The 14,756-nt window shown below is 51.2% G+C and overlaps 8 protein-coding genes across 8 annotated transcripts; 3 read left to right on the top strand and 5 right to left on the bottom strand.

Annotated features, from left to right (window-relative positions):
• Positions 1 to 46: 46 nt before the first annotated feature.
• PtrM4_090940 (40S ribosomal protein uS12) lies at positions 47 to 698 on the bottom strand (the record flags this gene model as incomplete). Its single annotated transcript, XM_001934457.2, has 3 exons — positions 47 to 225; positions 331 to 579; positions 689 to 698. 3 exons carry the CDS (start codon positions 696 to 698, stop codon positions 47 to 49), a joined length of 438 nt encoding a protein of 145 aa, XP_001934492.1.
• Positions 699 to 1,060: 362 nt separating this feature from the next.
• On the top strand, positions 1,061 to 1,705 carry PtrM4_090930 (Tymo-45kd-70kd domain containing protein; the record flags this gene model as incomplete). Its single annotated transcript, XM_001934458.2, has 1 exon — positions 1,061 to 1,705. The coding sequence occupies one exon, from the start codon at positions 1,061 to 1,063 to the stop codon at positions 1,703 to 1,705; it is 645 nt and encodes a 214-aa protein (XP_001934493.2).
• Positions 1,706 to 2,514: 809 nt separating this feature from the next.
• PtrM4_090920 (UhpC, Sugar phosphate permease) lies at positions 2,515 to 4,212 on the bottom strand (the record flags this gene model as incomplete). The annotated part of the gene is made up of 3 exons (XM_001934459.2): positions 2,515 to 2,756; positions 2,820 to 4,055; positions 4,194 to 4,212. The coding sequence occupies 3 exons, from the start codon at positions 4,210 to 4,212 to the stop codon at positions 2,515 to 2,517; spliced, it is 1,497 nt and encodes a 498-aa protein (XP_001934494.1).
• A 989-nt stretch (positions 4,213 to 5,201) lies between these two features.
• On the top strand, positions 5,202 to 6,614 carry PtrM4_090910 (uncharacterized protein; the record flags this gene model as incomplete). The annotated part of the gene is made up of 2 exons (XM_001934460.2): positions 5,202 to 5,798; positions 5,853 to 6,614. The coding sequence occupies 2 exons, from the start codon at positions 5,202 to 5,204 to the stop codon at positions 6,612 to 6,614; spliced, it is 1,359 nt and encodes a 452-aa protein (XP_001934495.2).
• Positions 6,615 to 7,887: 1,273 nt separating this feature from the next.
• Positions 7,888 to 9,069, top strand: PtrM4_090900 (KatG, Catalase (peroxidase I); the record flags this gene model as incomplete). The annotated part of the gene is made up of 2 exons (XM_001934461.2): positions 7,888 to 8,300; positions 8,358 to 9,069. The coding sequence occupies 2 exons, from the start codon at positions 7,888 to 7,890 to the stop codon at positions 9,067 to 9,069; spliced, it is 1,125 nt and encodes a 374-aa protein (XP_001934496.1).
• Positions 9,070 to 9,319: 250 nt separating this feature from the next.
• On the bottom strand, positions 9,320 to 10,451 carry PtrM4_090890 (uncharacterized protein; the record flags this gene model as incomplete). Its single annotated transcript, XM_001934462.1, has 2 exons — positions 9,320 to 10,182; positions 10,238 to 10,451. The coding sequence occupies 2 exons, from the start codon at positions 10,449 to 10,451 to the stop codon at positions 9,320 to 9,322; spliced, it is 1,077 nt and encodes a 358-aa protein (XP_001934497.1).
• A 445-nt stretch (positions 10,452 to 10,896) lies between these two features.
• PtrM4_090880 (Glutaredoxin-related protein) lies at positions 10,897 to 11,528 on the bottom strand (the record flags this gene model as incomplete). The annotated part of the gene is made up of 3 exons (XM_001934463.1): positions 10,897 to 11,060; positions 11,176 to 11,449; positions 11,502 to 11,528. 3 exons carry the CDS (start codon positions 11,526 to 11,528, stop codon positions 10,897 to 10,899), a joined length of 465 nt encoding a protein of 154 aa, XP_001934498.1.
• Positions 11,529 to 13,732: 2,204 nt separating this feature from the next.
• Positions 13,733 to 14,098, bottom strand: PtrM4_090870 (uncharacterized protein; the record flags this gene model as incomplete). The annotated part of the gene is made up of 1 exon (XM_066106941.1): positions 13,733 to 14,098. One exon carries the CDS (start codon positions 14,096 to 14,098, stop codon positions 13,733 to 13,735), a length of 366 nt encoding a protein of 121 aa, XP_065962609.1.
• Between the last annotated feature and the right edge of the window lie 658 nt (positions 14,099 to 14,756).

Genomic DNA, 14,756 nt, shown 5'->3' with positions numbered 1-14,756 from the left:
GTCCACGTTCATTTCCTTCCCTAGACTCCTTTGCGTTATGAGTACTCTATGATCTGGGCTTCTCCTTCTTCTCCTTCCACAGTGCGGAAAGACCGACACCGGAAACCTTGACGACCTTGAAACGGACACCGGGAATATCACCCTTGGCCTTGCCCTTACGACCGAAACCAGCGAGAAGGACTTCGTCGTTCTCGTCCACGAAGTTCAAGCAACCGTCATTGGGGACTGCCTTTGTATTAGCCCAGTTCCTCTTATCGGATAATGAAATTGCCACAGGCTCTCTCGCTCTTGTGTCGCAATTTCAATCTCTCCTGAATAGTGGTGACGTACCGAAAGCGGTGACCTTCTTTCCGTTCTTGATCAACTGGACACGGACACACTTTCGGATAGCGGAGTTGGGCTGCTTGGCCTCAACACCGACCTTCTCGAGGACTATGCCCTTGGCGTGGGAAGATCCACCGAAGGGGGAGGACTTGTATGCGGTTCCGAGGAGACGCTTCTTGTAGTGGAGATCGGCCCATCGTCCCTCGCGGCGATGGTTGCGGAGCTTGCGGGCGGCGTTGAGACCTCTTGGCTTTCCTGATGATATCGTGAGCAACTACAATATACGAAGCTTGGAGACGCCGGAATGTGCGGGTGGATGTATCTTTCGTATGCAGAGTGCGTGTGCAGGGAATGTGTTGCGTACCTTTACCCATGATTGCGGTATTGACGACAGGTGTGCTGGGGAGTGGGTGGTTAGTATCGCGGATGTCGAAGATGATTTTGCAGCCGGCTGGAATCAGTGTGCGGCAGAGCCAAGCCCCACACGACCTAGTGTGGTCGCTTGCCTGAGGGCGGTTAGCGTGTTTCGGCCATCTTATCTTATCGCGCAGCGTCATTCCACCGAACGCGAGGACATCTGGGGAACGTCCACAACCAAAGCGAGAAGATGGTCATTGTCTTCTAGTAGTTACCGGAAGTATCTAGCATTCATCAGAATCTCTAGGATCAAAACTCGTGTTGTAATTTGAGCCATCACCAACAGTGCTCTTCGTACAGCGCGCGGCGCATACTCACCATGTCTCAAAAAGACGACAAGAAGATCACCAAGACGCAAACCAACCGCCTGCCAGCACCTGCACTATTCGTCGGTCCGCCCTCACACAATGCCTCGAATACATCACTCCACGAGATGCGCAGTCCCACAAAGACGCCCCTCATCCGCCAGCGCTCCCTCCTCTCCCCAGACTCCAAGCGACCCCTTCCCCCAACAACGAGCAACGAGGGAGAACACCTCAGCCCCACCTCTACCAATCCATCCGCACCCTTCCAGCGACGCCAGCGACAACACAGCCAAGCAGCCGATGCCGAAGCCTCATCTCGCGCCGAAGCAATATGGGCCGAGATGCAAAACACGCTCGAAGAGGTAGAATTAAGCGCCATCAAAGGCCCCGGAATGACAGTCTTTGGCTCCGAACACTCGCGCGCACTAGACGAACTACGCAAAGCACAAATCGAACTCGCAAAAGCCTGGGCACGTTCTGAAGAAGACGAGCAAACACCCGAACAGCAGAAGAAGTCTCAGGATAGTAAAGCAACGGATTTGCAACCACAGAGTCTTGCTAACCACCCCCCGCGATGGCACTGGGGGGTTCTACAAAGGGCGAGAAGCTTTTTGATAGGATTAAGCTGGAGGAAGAGACGGAGAAGGATATCGAGTTGAGTCGGAAGCGGAGAGAGGAGAACGATAGGTATTTTGAGAAAGTGAATAAAGGGGTGCAGGAGGTGGTTGTGAGGTTGGAAGAGGTGGCTAAGGCGATGAGGGGGGTGGAGAGTGAGAGTAAGGAGATTTGGGGACATGGAAGTGATGAGAGTGTTGAGACGGCCAGTGTTACGACGGTGCCGAGTGTGACTTGAAAGAACGTGGGGTGTATGAACAACAGTAACGACCCCGGTTGATGTGTAATCAGTATCGGGAAACGAGTTGGGGAGATGTCTAAACAACAGTCTCTTGAAGCAAGCGTGCGGATTACTCCAAGATGATAGAGGAGTTTCGGACTTGGCCCCAGGCTAATGCCTGGATCTACTCCAGCAGTAGATTTGAGGTGAAGAATAGCCTTGAAAGGAAACAACAGGTGCTTGATCTTAGTCTGTATTTTCTCATGAAGAAAATCTGGGGTCTGGTATATTCATTGAGCTGTTCTATGCCTTATAGGTTCATGCTGAAAGGATGTATACTTCACGATTCTCCATGACACTGCTCTGAAGGATGAAACCATAGAAAATGGCATCTGGGTATGTATAACATGATGTTTATTAGACTCTTGTAGATATCCAGTATTACGAAGATATAAACACACTTAAATATACTACAGGCAGAAACGCCAATATCTTCCACTCTACTTAGGTTCTGTTTTACCATTTATACAATCGGGCATACCCTTGACATGTCAATGTCAGGATTCATGTCAGAATTACATATCTACCCCCACAATCCCACCCGTCTATCCAGACAGACCACCCATGCCGAATCTATAACAAATACCTATACTCTGGATTCAAATCGCCCATCTCCGTCTTCTCGTACTCTGTCAGTCCCACATCCCTGACACTCTTATTCCTCTTCCTGTTCGCCCAACTGCACATGAAAAAGTACAGCGCGCAACTCAGTGCGCTCAGGCAGACAAATGCAATACTGATGGAATAGCCGGGCGTGTATTTTGGTGCATCTTTTTTCAAGAACGAGTATACGGCAATGATTCCGCCAATGTTGCCTGGGAAATGTTAGTGGGGTTTTATGGAATGAGGGGGTTGTAGAAAAGGAATTGATGACTTACCGAATCCGACTTGCCATGCACTGCCTATGGCTCGCCTGTGGTGACCGCCTAGATTCATGTTGAACCAACATACGATGACCGGCATAGCCGTGTATGCGCCCATAGCAACAAGGAACAAGGCTGCGTATTGGAGGTTGTGATTGTCGTGCACGGCGAGTAAAATGGCGAAGCCAGCGATGCAGACGCAAATGGGGAAGATGGCGAAGAGGAAGCGGTGCTTGAGCCTATCAGAAAAGTAGGCGACAAGCATACTGAATCCAAAGGCAGCAGCCCAGGGAGGCACGCTGTGCAGCTGAGTTTGAATAGGCGAGTAGCCGTAGGTTCGGATGATGGTGGGACTAAAGTAGGCGTATCCGTAGGCTGGCACGATAAGGCCAAAGTACATGAATCCGCCAACGATTATCTTTGGGTCTTTGAATACGTTTCCTACGTCTCGGAGTTTGATTGGGCGCTCGGCTGCAGATCGACCCTGGTCGATTTGGAGGCGTGCCTGGACGAAGGCGCGTTCGGGCTCAGACAACCATTTTGCTTCCTCGGGGAAATTCGGGAGCAGGAAGAAGAATGCAAAGGAGAATAGGATGGTAAGTAACCCCTCCAAAATGAAGATCCATCTCCAACCGCGGTAACCTCGCATGTAGTCCATTTTTCCTATCGCACTGGCGAGTAGTCCACCAAAGGCCCCGGCCAAGGTCGTGCTTGAGAAGAAGAAGGAGTACCGCTTTTGCGCCTCGTGTCGACGGTACCACATTCCAATCAGATAGAAGGCACCGGGAAACATGCCTGATTCGAATACTCCCAGGAAGAAACGCGTGGTCAAAAGGCCGGAGTAGCTCTGGACAAAACCCTGCAGCATGGTAACGAGACCAAAACCAAACATGCAGATACTAAGCCAGATACGCGGTTTCATCTTCTTGAGCAGGATATTCGAGGGTATTTCGCAGAGAATATATGGGACGAAGAAGATGACCAAGGCTGTGTTGTACCGGTTGTCTTTGAGTAGGTCGAGTTCCTCGCTCAGACCAAAGACGTTTGCATTTGCAATGTTGACGCGGTCCAAAAAGGCCAGGAGATACATGATGCATAAGAATGGGAGCACATGGAAGTCGATCCTGGCCACGAGCTTGGTTTCGGTAGTGTTGGGCGGACATGTAGCCAGTTCGGGGGCGTCATGGTAGTCGCTGGTAGTGTAGGCGGGTGCATGTTCTTGCTTGTCCAGATCCGGAGATGCATTGCCTTCTGGAGACAATTAGTATACTGCAGTGACATTCTGTAAGGCCGGTGTGATGGATATGGCGTAGTCGGTGCTTGTAAGACCTAAGCTTCGGCGGGAGCGACCACAAGGACTTGGCAGCGCAATGATGAACTCTGACTTACTCTCCTTCTTTCCAAACATGATGGCGGTCAATGCAGCTGTCGAGCTACACGGCTAGCGATGTCGAGGGCTGTCGGCGGCGTGGTACTTAATCAGCTGGCTGGTCGACTAGGCGTACCGTGGTTCAACAAAGGCCAGACGCACGCTTGACGCACACTTGCAGCTTAGGGAAGGAGAAGTAATTATATGTAAGGCTTTGGGGCGGACAGTCATCAGGGTACTGGGCAAGGCCGAGGTCGGAATCACACCGCAAATAGGTGCGCAACCTGCTCTCCAACCCCGCATCTCTAGCTCTAGGCCTTTGTCCCCATTGCGTACATGCAAGCGATGGCTGTGGATGGCCTTTTGCTTAGGCGTTCCCCAGTCGCCAAGTCACGGGAATCCAAGGCGGGGAGGACGGCGGGTATCCAGCCAGCAGCAGTCCAGCCTCCTTTAAGCTCGATAGGGCGACTTCTGCCGGGACCATGGCGCAGGAAAAGGCGTCTCGCGTGCGGTCTGATGCAACAATGTGATCAGCCGTGTGGCGTTTTCGGTTTAATTGGGGAAGAATCAAGACAAGTTCGGCAGGCATCCGCACCGAGATGGTCGAATGCGCGCATAGTTCCGCAGTGGGTTGAAAGTGATGATGCACGACTCTGTCGTAGTCGACGTGTTGCAGTGCAGGGCGAAAACGCAGACGCAGGCGCAAGCAACTCATCTTGTCAGGCTGGCGCCATACGTGCCCTGGTGCAGGGCCGTCGCAGGTACTAAGGGCAAGGTTTTGTATCCGAAGGGCCAACCTTGCCATCGGGCAAGTCTGAATCGGCAGCCGACCTCACTCAAGCCTGGGCACGCGAAAGTCTCAGCGTCGGCCACGCTCCTTTCTCTTCTCTCCTTCAGCCTCTCGACCGTCCACCCACCTTCTATACCCCCTGCGAGCACCGTATGCAAGGCCCGACCCGACGCCCTGCGAGTGTGACTGCGAGCGATCCGATCCGAAACCCTAGAGCGGCTGGCCTGCGGACCCGAGAATGGTGAATGCCAAATATGTCGCCTTTACAGTCAACAAGCAGACGCCCTTTCTGCAGACGCCCGATCAGGCCTATGCCACCGTAATCAACTGTCGCCCTCCGACGGGCAAGCGGGCGGGGTATGCGCACGAGGTGCGCTCCCACAACGTTCCCTTGGCCAAGGTCGAAGGCAGTCTGAAGCGCAAGCGGGGCGACGACGGCAAGAGGGACAACGAACAAACGACCAGTCTGGCCATTTCCTCGTGCTCCGCGAGCAATGCGACGACTCCACATGCCACGGCTACGGCCCGCCCGCTCCTGAATCAGCAGTGGCAGCAGCGCAAGCCGACGCGGTTACGCAGGGGCAAAGTCCTGTCCAAGGGCGTCGACCTCGACTGCTGGTTCATCATCCTCTCCTACTCGGACCCCGCCCAGCTACTGGAAATGCGCAGTAAAATCGCCTCCTGCTATCGCTTCCTGCGGGACAACCCCATGCTCTGGAAGCATAGCAGGGTTTACTACTACGGACCCGACATGCCGGACCCACCTCCAGGACTTAGCGAATTTCAGTTTGCACATCTACGCCACGGACACGGCTGTATGGACTGTGGTGCGCCGGTGAATAATTCCCACCACCAGTCGTAGTTTGAAACACGTATTGACTTTGTTTAGAACACCCGCAAGACCTTCTGGGCTTTCCTGCGCCGAATGTGCAAGGATTGTCTGACAAACCAGGTCATCAAAGAATACGAGGCCGTGGCACTGCTCAAGGGTCAGAACGGAGAAGACATTTCCTTCATCCGCGCGGCTCTGCCCAGTGGCATCTTCGATTCTTGGGGTAACTTTGTCGGCGTCGGTCCAGCTAGCACACATGCACTGAAAACAATCTACCTGCGTTCCGACGTCAACAAGATCGTTGCAGAGTACAACTGTGAGGCACAACTCCATGCTTCCGATGCTTCCACCGAGCAGCCGCCTGCTTGGCTGGCCGCGTGGATTGCTGCCAAGGCCAAGAAGGTAGAGGAACGTCAGATGTTTGCCAAGAAAATGGAGCAGTGGGAGGAGATGCAGCGGACAGCCCGGACGACAGACTACAGCGCCAAGAAGTCGCGGCGTAAGATGTTCTTCAAGGAAAAGGCATCGCAACTGCACCCACCCATTGGCGTCAAGGAGCTCGAGGCCTGCCCGTCATACAAGCGTGCCATTACCATCCCCAAGGACCCCAACAACACATCATGGGATCTCCTCAAACCAAAGATTGTAAAGGAAGCCGCAGAAAACGCAGCCAAGCGAACGGCCGATGACTCGCGCCCGCCTACAGCGTCGACGTCTGGCATCTCCACACCCACAAGCAGCATGGACGGTTATCCGCACACGCATCCCTATCTCAGCATGATCATGGGCTTGCCTCCACCGGACGGCCGCATGTTCTGATAATTTCCTTTGTCCACGTGACGCCGGGACGACCAGTATACGAGGGATGTAATGTTTCGGGTAATGACTACTGCATTGATGGTTTTGGAGTTTGGGGCAGCGGTGTTTGTTATTCACTTTCACGAGCATGGACATGAGTATTCCCTTGCAAGGCGTTTGGTACAAGATTTGGGAACACAGTATCCGGGGACAATAGGCTAGTAGGAGTTCTTCGCGCGATAGTCCTTTTTTTTAAACATTTTCTTGTTTATTTCCTTTCTTTCTAGCTCACACTAATAAGTGCCACCGCCGTTTCTGAAATCTAATAGATCTGTCCAAGCTTGACACTTGACTTGACACACTTCGTGCACTGACTCTTAAGACATGCAGGTACCACGTGTCGACTGTCAGTCAGCCTCTCACATGCAGGTACCTTCACGTCAGGAAAACTGCCTCTTTGGGCGAAAGCACCCACTTTTGCTGTGCGCCGCTTTCGGAGGACAACGGCATGTGGACATGATCGTACGAGTCATTCTCGGCAGCTTAGTATAGCAGGGTCCCCGTTGGTCCAACATGTTTTACACAACAGCACCCGGTGTCGGCATGGCTGATATTATCCAACATTGGGGTGTCTGAGCAGAAACAGCCGATGCATCGAGGTGAAGATGCTCGCCGCTGAGGGCATGTGCCGCAGAGCCTCACACTCTATTTACCCCTCATTTGGGTGTCTGGCCTGCGTCGATCCACCTTGCCACAGCGAATCAGAGCACCTGGAAGTCGGATTATGCATCAAGACAAAGGGCCAGCCCTACAGCAGCTACAAAACCCAAGGTTTCCCCTGCCGAAAACTACCTCGCGTCATTCATTGCCTTGAGCAAAATGAAACGAAAACTTAATCGGCACGATAATGCCATCTTGATCAGAAGGCGTGTTCGCGAGCGACGGCCGTGGATATCGTAATCGCAAGGGTCCAGACGGCCATGGTCAGCGATGCATTTGATTGGTGCTGGCCGCTATCAAAGTGGGTCTTTCCTGGCCGTTGTTTCCAGAATCTCTCGATGAAAGATTATCGCCATCGTTGCCCCGAGGCACGTAACGGTAATATTAAAGCCCGATTTCCTCCCGCATCTTTCATTTCACGATCTACTGTGCTCTTACCTTCTTTGAGCCCCCCTGCCTTACCTCCGCAGTCTCAATTGAGCTTTGTAGAGACGACAAGGAGCTCTGATAGACAAACATCTGCCACGTCAAATATTTTTGTCAGTTGGGCTATTATACCACACCGTCAGTCACAATGGCATCGGCCTCTCGAAACTTTTCTCGCGCCCTGCGTACCGCTGCACCCTCGTTCCGCACCACGTCGACTCGCTCGTCTGCCCGCTTCGTCGCTCCCGCACAAAACGCTTTCCGTACCCAGCGACGCGGATATGCTTCCAAGGAGGATGGCCCTGACAAGCATGAGGGTAACCCCACTGGTCTAGCGTGGGGTGCTGGTGCTCTCCTTGTTGGTGCTGGTGTATACAGCTTGTACACGTACAAGCCTGAGTTGTTCGGTCAGACCAATACCAAGAGAATCTTCACCCCACGCTTCGAGGACTACCAGAAGGTCTATGATCACATTGCAAAGCTGCTGCAGGATCACGACGAGTATGATGACGGTAGCTACGGACCCGTGTTGCTTCGTCTGGCATGGCACGCTTCTGGAACGTGAGTACACTACTGATATCTCTCTGTGTAATCGAATCAAAAACTAACATACCATAGCTACGACAAGATGACCAACACTGGCGGTTCCAACGGCGCCACCATGCGCTTCGCCCCCGAAGGAGATCACGGCGCCAACGCTGGTCTAAAGGCTGCCCGCGATTTCCTCGAGCCCGTCAAGGAGGCCTTCCCCTGGATCACATACTCTGATCTCTGGATCCTCGCCGGTGTCTGCGCCATCCAAGAGATGCAAGGCCCCAAGATCCCCTACCGCGCCGGCCGCACCGACCGCGACGTATCCTTCTGCACACCCGACGGCCGTCTTCCAGACGCGAGCAAGGACCGCAGCCACATCCGCGCCATCTTCGGCCGCATGGGCTTTGATGACCGCGCCATGGTCGCTCTATCTGGTGCCCACGCTCTGGGCCGCTGCCACACCGACCGTTCTGGCTACGACGGCCCCTGGACTTTCTCGCCTACTACCCTCACCAACGACTACTTCAAGTTGCTGCTCGAGGAAAAGTGGCAGTACAAGAAGTGGAATGGTCCCAAGCAGTTCGAGGACGTCAAGACTAAGAGCCTCATGATGCTGCCCACGGATATGGAGCTTGTCAAGGACAAGAACTTTAAGAAGTACACGGATCTGTATGCCAAGGACAATGATGCTTTCTTCAAGGACTTTTCAGAGGCTGTGTGCACCCTGTTTGAACTCGGTGTGCCATTCCAGCAGCCAGAGGACCAGCGTTACGTCTTCAAGAGCTCTTTTGATTAAAGGGGGGCTTGTATAGATTGTTGAAGGGAGCAAGCGAGGTTGGAGGAGGTTTTCCTTTGAACCAGAGATATCCATCTAGACTTAGATTCTTGTTTTTTCCAATACGGCACTGGCTTTGTTCTGGGGTGTGGTTACTCTCCACTAGACCGAACTTAAGAATTTTTTTGTAGATCAAAGATTATACAGTATCGTGGAAATCGTGTGCATACATCGTCAACATATCGGTCGCGTCTTCACATATCTCTCGCTTTCAGTTCTCCTTCTGTACGCCAGCAAGCTGAGCATTCTTCTTCTTCTTCTCCCAGAATGCCTGATGATCCTCGTTCATCTTGTGAAACGCCTCAATCTCCTTGCTTCCCAGGTCCTCAATCCTCATATTCAATTCCTTGGCCTCTTTCTCCGGTAGGGTTGGAATAGTAGGAAAGTCCTCTTCTTGGTAATCTGAACCTTGGTATATGAATTCTGGGAACTCGCTCGTAGGTGCCGCAGTATACTCATCGTTTACTTCAGACATTTCCTCGTCGAGAAAGGTTACGTGTTTTTTGCAGGGCCTTGATTTCTTCGCTAACGGTGAGCTATCTTGCTCAGGAACGAAGAGTGTGGATTCAGCATCTGTGGCTCTAGACGGCGACGAGGAGAGAGGGCAGGGATAGTATGAGAGACCATTGAAGCGTGGCTCAGTGAACAACAACTCCTTCATAGTTTCCTCTCCTAGACACACAGTGCCCAGTTTCCACACCTCGCCCACGACTGTCTCCCATTCTTTTTGCAATGTTGCTAGCTCTTCCTTCTGCGCCACGACGAGCTTTTTGTAGTTCTGCATCCGCTCTTCGAGTGTTTGTTGGAAGCGTATAACTCTTCCTTCGCTGGTGGTGTGGCGTAGGCTCAGTATGAATTGTGAGATGGGAGGCGGATGGAGCTTGGTGACTGGACGGCCATACTTCGCTGATGTGGGGGATATAAATGGGGAGGTGTTGAGATTTTGCTGGTTGCCATTGGGAATTGTGGCTGGCAGTGTGCGTTCGTTGACGGTTTTTAGGGCGTCCCCGAGCGTCTTTTTGATTTCGAGTGAGGCAGTTTCATCGAGCTGCTCGTGGTACTGATTGCTGATTTCTGGAGAAGGGACTCTTAGTGTCCAGCACATATACGACTCCATGGGAGAAATCACCTTGAGATAGCATAGCTAGTGGCATGTCTGACTGCCTCTGTTCTGTAACTCCCTGCTTAAAACTAAGCAACGTAGTACCATCAGCATCCTCCACTTCATCTCTAGAACCGCTCGACTTTCCTCGTAATGTGGCATCGTCTTTTCTCGACTTCTTGTATTGATTCATGAAGACTGCGGCTGCTGAGATTGTCTTCTTCGCGTGTGGAGGCGACATCGTGTTCTTCTCAGGAGGACTCGTATCGCCGCGCGTTCGGGATAGTGTTTTGTTGTGCTCGGTATACATTCAAATAAACATTTATGGGATTCGTAAAATGTAAGTAGAGACTTGGAGTTGATGTTCAGGATTTGCACAGGCCCATGACATTTTCTGGCTCCGGCGAGGAAGGCGCACTGGTCAGGTTAGGAAGGAGCACTACAAGTGATCTGTTACACATAACATGAATAATTTGTAAAACTGGAAAGTACACAGTTTCTGTATCTCTGAGAGGCCCGCTGTGATGCGGCGTACGTATTGGTTCTCATGAATTTACATTCTCGTCATTACTCAGGTGGCAACCACTCCCGAACAATTGTAGTCAGCAGCAATATAATACATTTCATAACAGTGGATTGATACATTATTTGTATCCACGTATACATGGTGCAGCCCAGCCCATCCCTTATGGGGGTGTTTGTTCAGCAGGAACGACTACACCCTTCTCCTCTAACATCTTCGCAAGCGAGCCATCTTGGTGCATCGACATGAGGATATCACAACCACCGACGAACTCCTTGTCCACGTATAGCTGGGGTATCGTCGGCCATTCCGAGTATTCTTTGATGCCTATTTTCATTTGTCAGCATGCAATGTTCTGTGAAGTAGTGTAGCCATCCGCGGCACATCTACGCCGTCGGATGCCAATGGTGCTCATTGTAGAAAACAAGGTTTCAGAACATACCCTGCCTCAGTTCCTGATCCTCCAGCACATTGAAAGCCGTAAACTTCTCCGGATCTACTCCTTGCATGCCCAAGATTTGGATGCTAGCTCTTGAGAAACCGCATTGTGGTGTTTCTGGTGTGCCCTTCATGAACAAGACTACCGGCGCCGATGCAACAGCCTTGTCGATTGCAGAGCGAACTTCATCGGATAGAAGTCGAGCTTGGAATGGCGTGAGGAAGCGGGCGCTCGGGATGGGGCGAGCAGCGCTCGCGCGAGTTGCAGCTCGGAATGCCTGAGTTTAGTTAGCATATAGATATATGTGAGCATGCACCAGTAAATCATACCGAAGGGATTGCGCGTCTTGCAAACATTATGTGCTTTTGGTGAGTGTTGATAGAAAGTTCGGTCGTCGGATCACCTCCGTTGTTCGCCGCACCCGAAATCTTCGATGAGGTCAGAATGCCAAGACTGCGGACATCACTAACTTAATGCCTTTCGTTCTCCATCGGCAACACCTGATCAAAGTCGTTTGAACCAACTCATCTATTATTGAAAATACATCCCTTAGGGGACGTCTATTTGCGCCTTAGCAGATAAGGGTAGCTCACTATTTACAGTCAGATGGCCGAAGCCCTTCTCCTAGTTTTATCTTGCCGCGTGCTGAAGATAATTCCAATACCTTTGAGAGGACACATGCCCTTAGCGTATTGTTTTTCTAGTCATTTTCTAGAATGCCTCGTCTTCCACGAGAATACGAGTCAGCTATATTTAGATTCGGGGTCCTTCTCGACAATCAAGCCATTACAATTACGTTTAATGATGATATTTGGTACCTTCTTTCCCTACCGAATGATTACCAGTTTGGTAACGAAATATCTATCGTACTTGCGCTCTGATGTTCTTAACTTGTTATATGCTGAGTTTTTCCTACATACTCTACCTTATTAAACCCCGAGTTACTTGACCTTGATTGGTTCAAGCGCTCAACCACTTCGAATGCAGTACATCGTTCCTTTGGGTTGATATGCAACATTGCGCGCACAACCCGTACCACTGGCCACCACTTCCCATTATCACGCTCAGCCACATTCTCTAACGAATCATCTACCACGTCTAGCGGCTCTGCAGGAAAACCCCCATCTCCCTCGATCTTCTCCTTGAAGTAGAATCTTCTAGTCTCTCCTGATTGGTACTCTTTGAGAGTGCGGAACCATCTCAGTTCCCCCGATCCATCGATGAATCAGATCAGCAACTCCAGAAACACACATTCCATAGATCAGAAATCGTGGGGAAAGGAAATGTGCTCATCGATATCGATCTCGGGTAGGAGATATGTCGGGTTGCCCAGTGTATGTTACAATTGACATTACTTTCTGGGATATCGACTACGAGAAACGGAACTTGATTTTCAATGAGCTTTTGCGGGCATTGGGTTAGGTTAAGCGGAAGGCTGGTGTCTCTGAGTCTGCCGTGCTGCATGATCCCGTGAAGCCACGACGTTGACATACCGCTGTACAACCTATCGGCGAAAAGCCTGGTACATTTTCTAGTATCTTTTTTTCTGAAATCTAATCGATCATGTTCTGGTATGGATTTCGAATCGCCTGCAAGGATCTTGTCGACGTTTTCATCCGCGGGAACCGTTCCATGAGCTCTTGTGACCGCAATCATTCTTTTACCGAGCTTTTTCACCACTTACCTCTGAGATTTATCTTTCGATACTCTCGTGTATGTTTTATAAATTATAATGTTCTTTACGATCGCTACTGAGCCTATTGGGTTCTGAACGGGACGACTACAACAATGTGGCATTTGATAGAGTAGCCAAACAGCTCTCCTTCGTCGTGGAGGCTAGTAGTGCACATGTTGAAGTCTCTAGTGTTGCGTAGGTCACTCTTGCAGACCGCCATCATGCATGGCTGATCTTCGCATGTGACCATCTCAATTGATGACACGAGCGGGTATCTGCGGACCCCATGTTTCGCCACAGTCTTCGGACTTTGATAAACCGGAGTACGCTATTGTACTTTAGCAGTGTAGGTGGTTTCGGGACGCAGAGTTTACGCTTCTTTGGGATGAGGAAAATATAGGTAGCCAGTTCGAGTTCAAGTGTCATGCTGATATCTTGAACGAGTCTCAAGAAAGGAACGAAGATGAGTGTAAGACAGTAGTTGAGCAGACGAGACAGATATTCATGATAGAGTAAATTAATCGTACCACTGCAAAGAACCTCCCAACAAAGCTGAAGTTGGACTTTGATGGACTGTATGGTTTCTACCGGCGATTAAACCCGCCGGGTACCGTATCTACTAGGTTTGATTAAACCAACAAGGCATGTTTTATTCATATTAGATTACCAAATATCCCTCGGTTAAACGATGAGTGATGAGTATCATGAAGGAAAGCTCAAAAATTGTGTTTTGCAGCCGGTGTCGTATTAACCGAGTCAGTTCTGGGGCCAAGGAGCATTTACCCCACGATAACTCTTCTCCAACAAGTGGAGCAGGGTTACATGTACTTCATTTCGGCGAATCTACAACCGATGTAGGCGATCGAAAGTACGTTAGACCTTCATCTACAGCTCATGGCAGTACCGGATAAAATCGTATTCGACACTAAAGAGACGGCTGTCTCGCTCTCTAGTGATGCCGAGCCGATAGTTCGTTACGCGGACATTTTGTTTTTGCATCGTACGGTTGGTATTGTGGGCGATTAGCGGGCGCTGACCCAAGAGATCTGCCGGTTTGCCCATTGCTTGATTCTTAACCCATGGGGCAGTATTCCGCACTCTGAAATAAGGCCGATAGGGCTGAAAGGCGCTGATACCGAGGCGACGCCTCTGTTGTACTGCTGCGGGTGCAGCCTCGCAGCAGCCTCGCAGATCAACAGAGTGAGGCTCGTACAAGAGATTCAGGTATAAACAAAGCGCAAATGCGGCCATGTCTCTGGATGGCGCAGAGTCGCAGCTGGCTCTGGCTCTGGCTTTGGCATGTCCCCTCAAAGATGCGGCAGCGACTACGACACACGCTACCCCCCATTCTCCACCAATCCCCACACATCAACGTCAGCAATTTCTCTCGTCGCAGGATCGCGATGGAGGAAAACATCTTGGCGTTGTAATAATTTGAGGACCGGACGAGCGGATGATTGGTGCGAAATTGGATGCCTGACGGGATGCCGACGGATAAATTCAGGCCAGATATCGAGGAGCGTACCACGGTGCCTGGCTTGGTCCGTTCGCTATCCCACAGCTCCAGCTTAGTGTGGCCTGCAACGGCATATTCACTATCCAGCCATAGAACGGCTCTAAAGCGAACAAACGCGCGGGTTTAACGGGAGCTTGCGTGCTTCCATCTGTTCACAGGACATGGTGGTGCTACCTCACCTCTTCAACCCTCCCACGCTCTGCGATTGAATCCAGACCTAGCCCTGCATCCCACGACCCCACGGATGAACTTACAGCGCTCTGTTTGAGACGCCTGTATTTCTCCATACACTGCCCCACCACCTCATCCTCAACCACGTTTCGGAGATGGTAGCGACGGCCGTCCAAGTTTGCCAGTTGTATACCGCCCGTCGCATCCTCGCCGAGGTCCAGC

The sequence above is a fragment of the Pyrenophora tritici-repentis genome, chromosome 4, assembly GCF_003171515.1.
Source record: "Pyrenophora tritici-repentis strain M4 chromosome 4, whole genome shotgun sequence".
In the NCBI taxonomy this organism is placed as follows: Eukaryota; Fungi; Ascomycota; class Dothideomycetes; order Pleosporales; family Pleosporaceae; genus Pyrenophora; species Pyrenophora tritici-repentis.
Note: the sequence above shows the minus strand (reverse complement) of the source record. Positions and strands in the feature narration are given on the sequence as shown.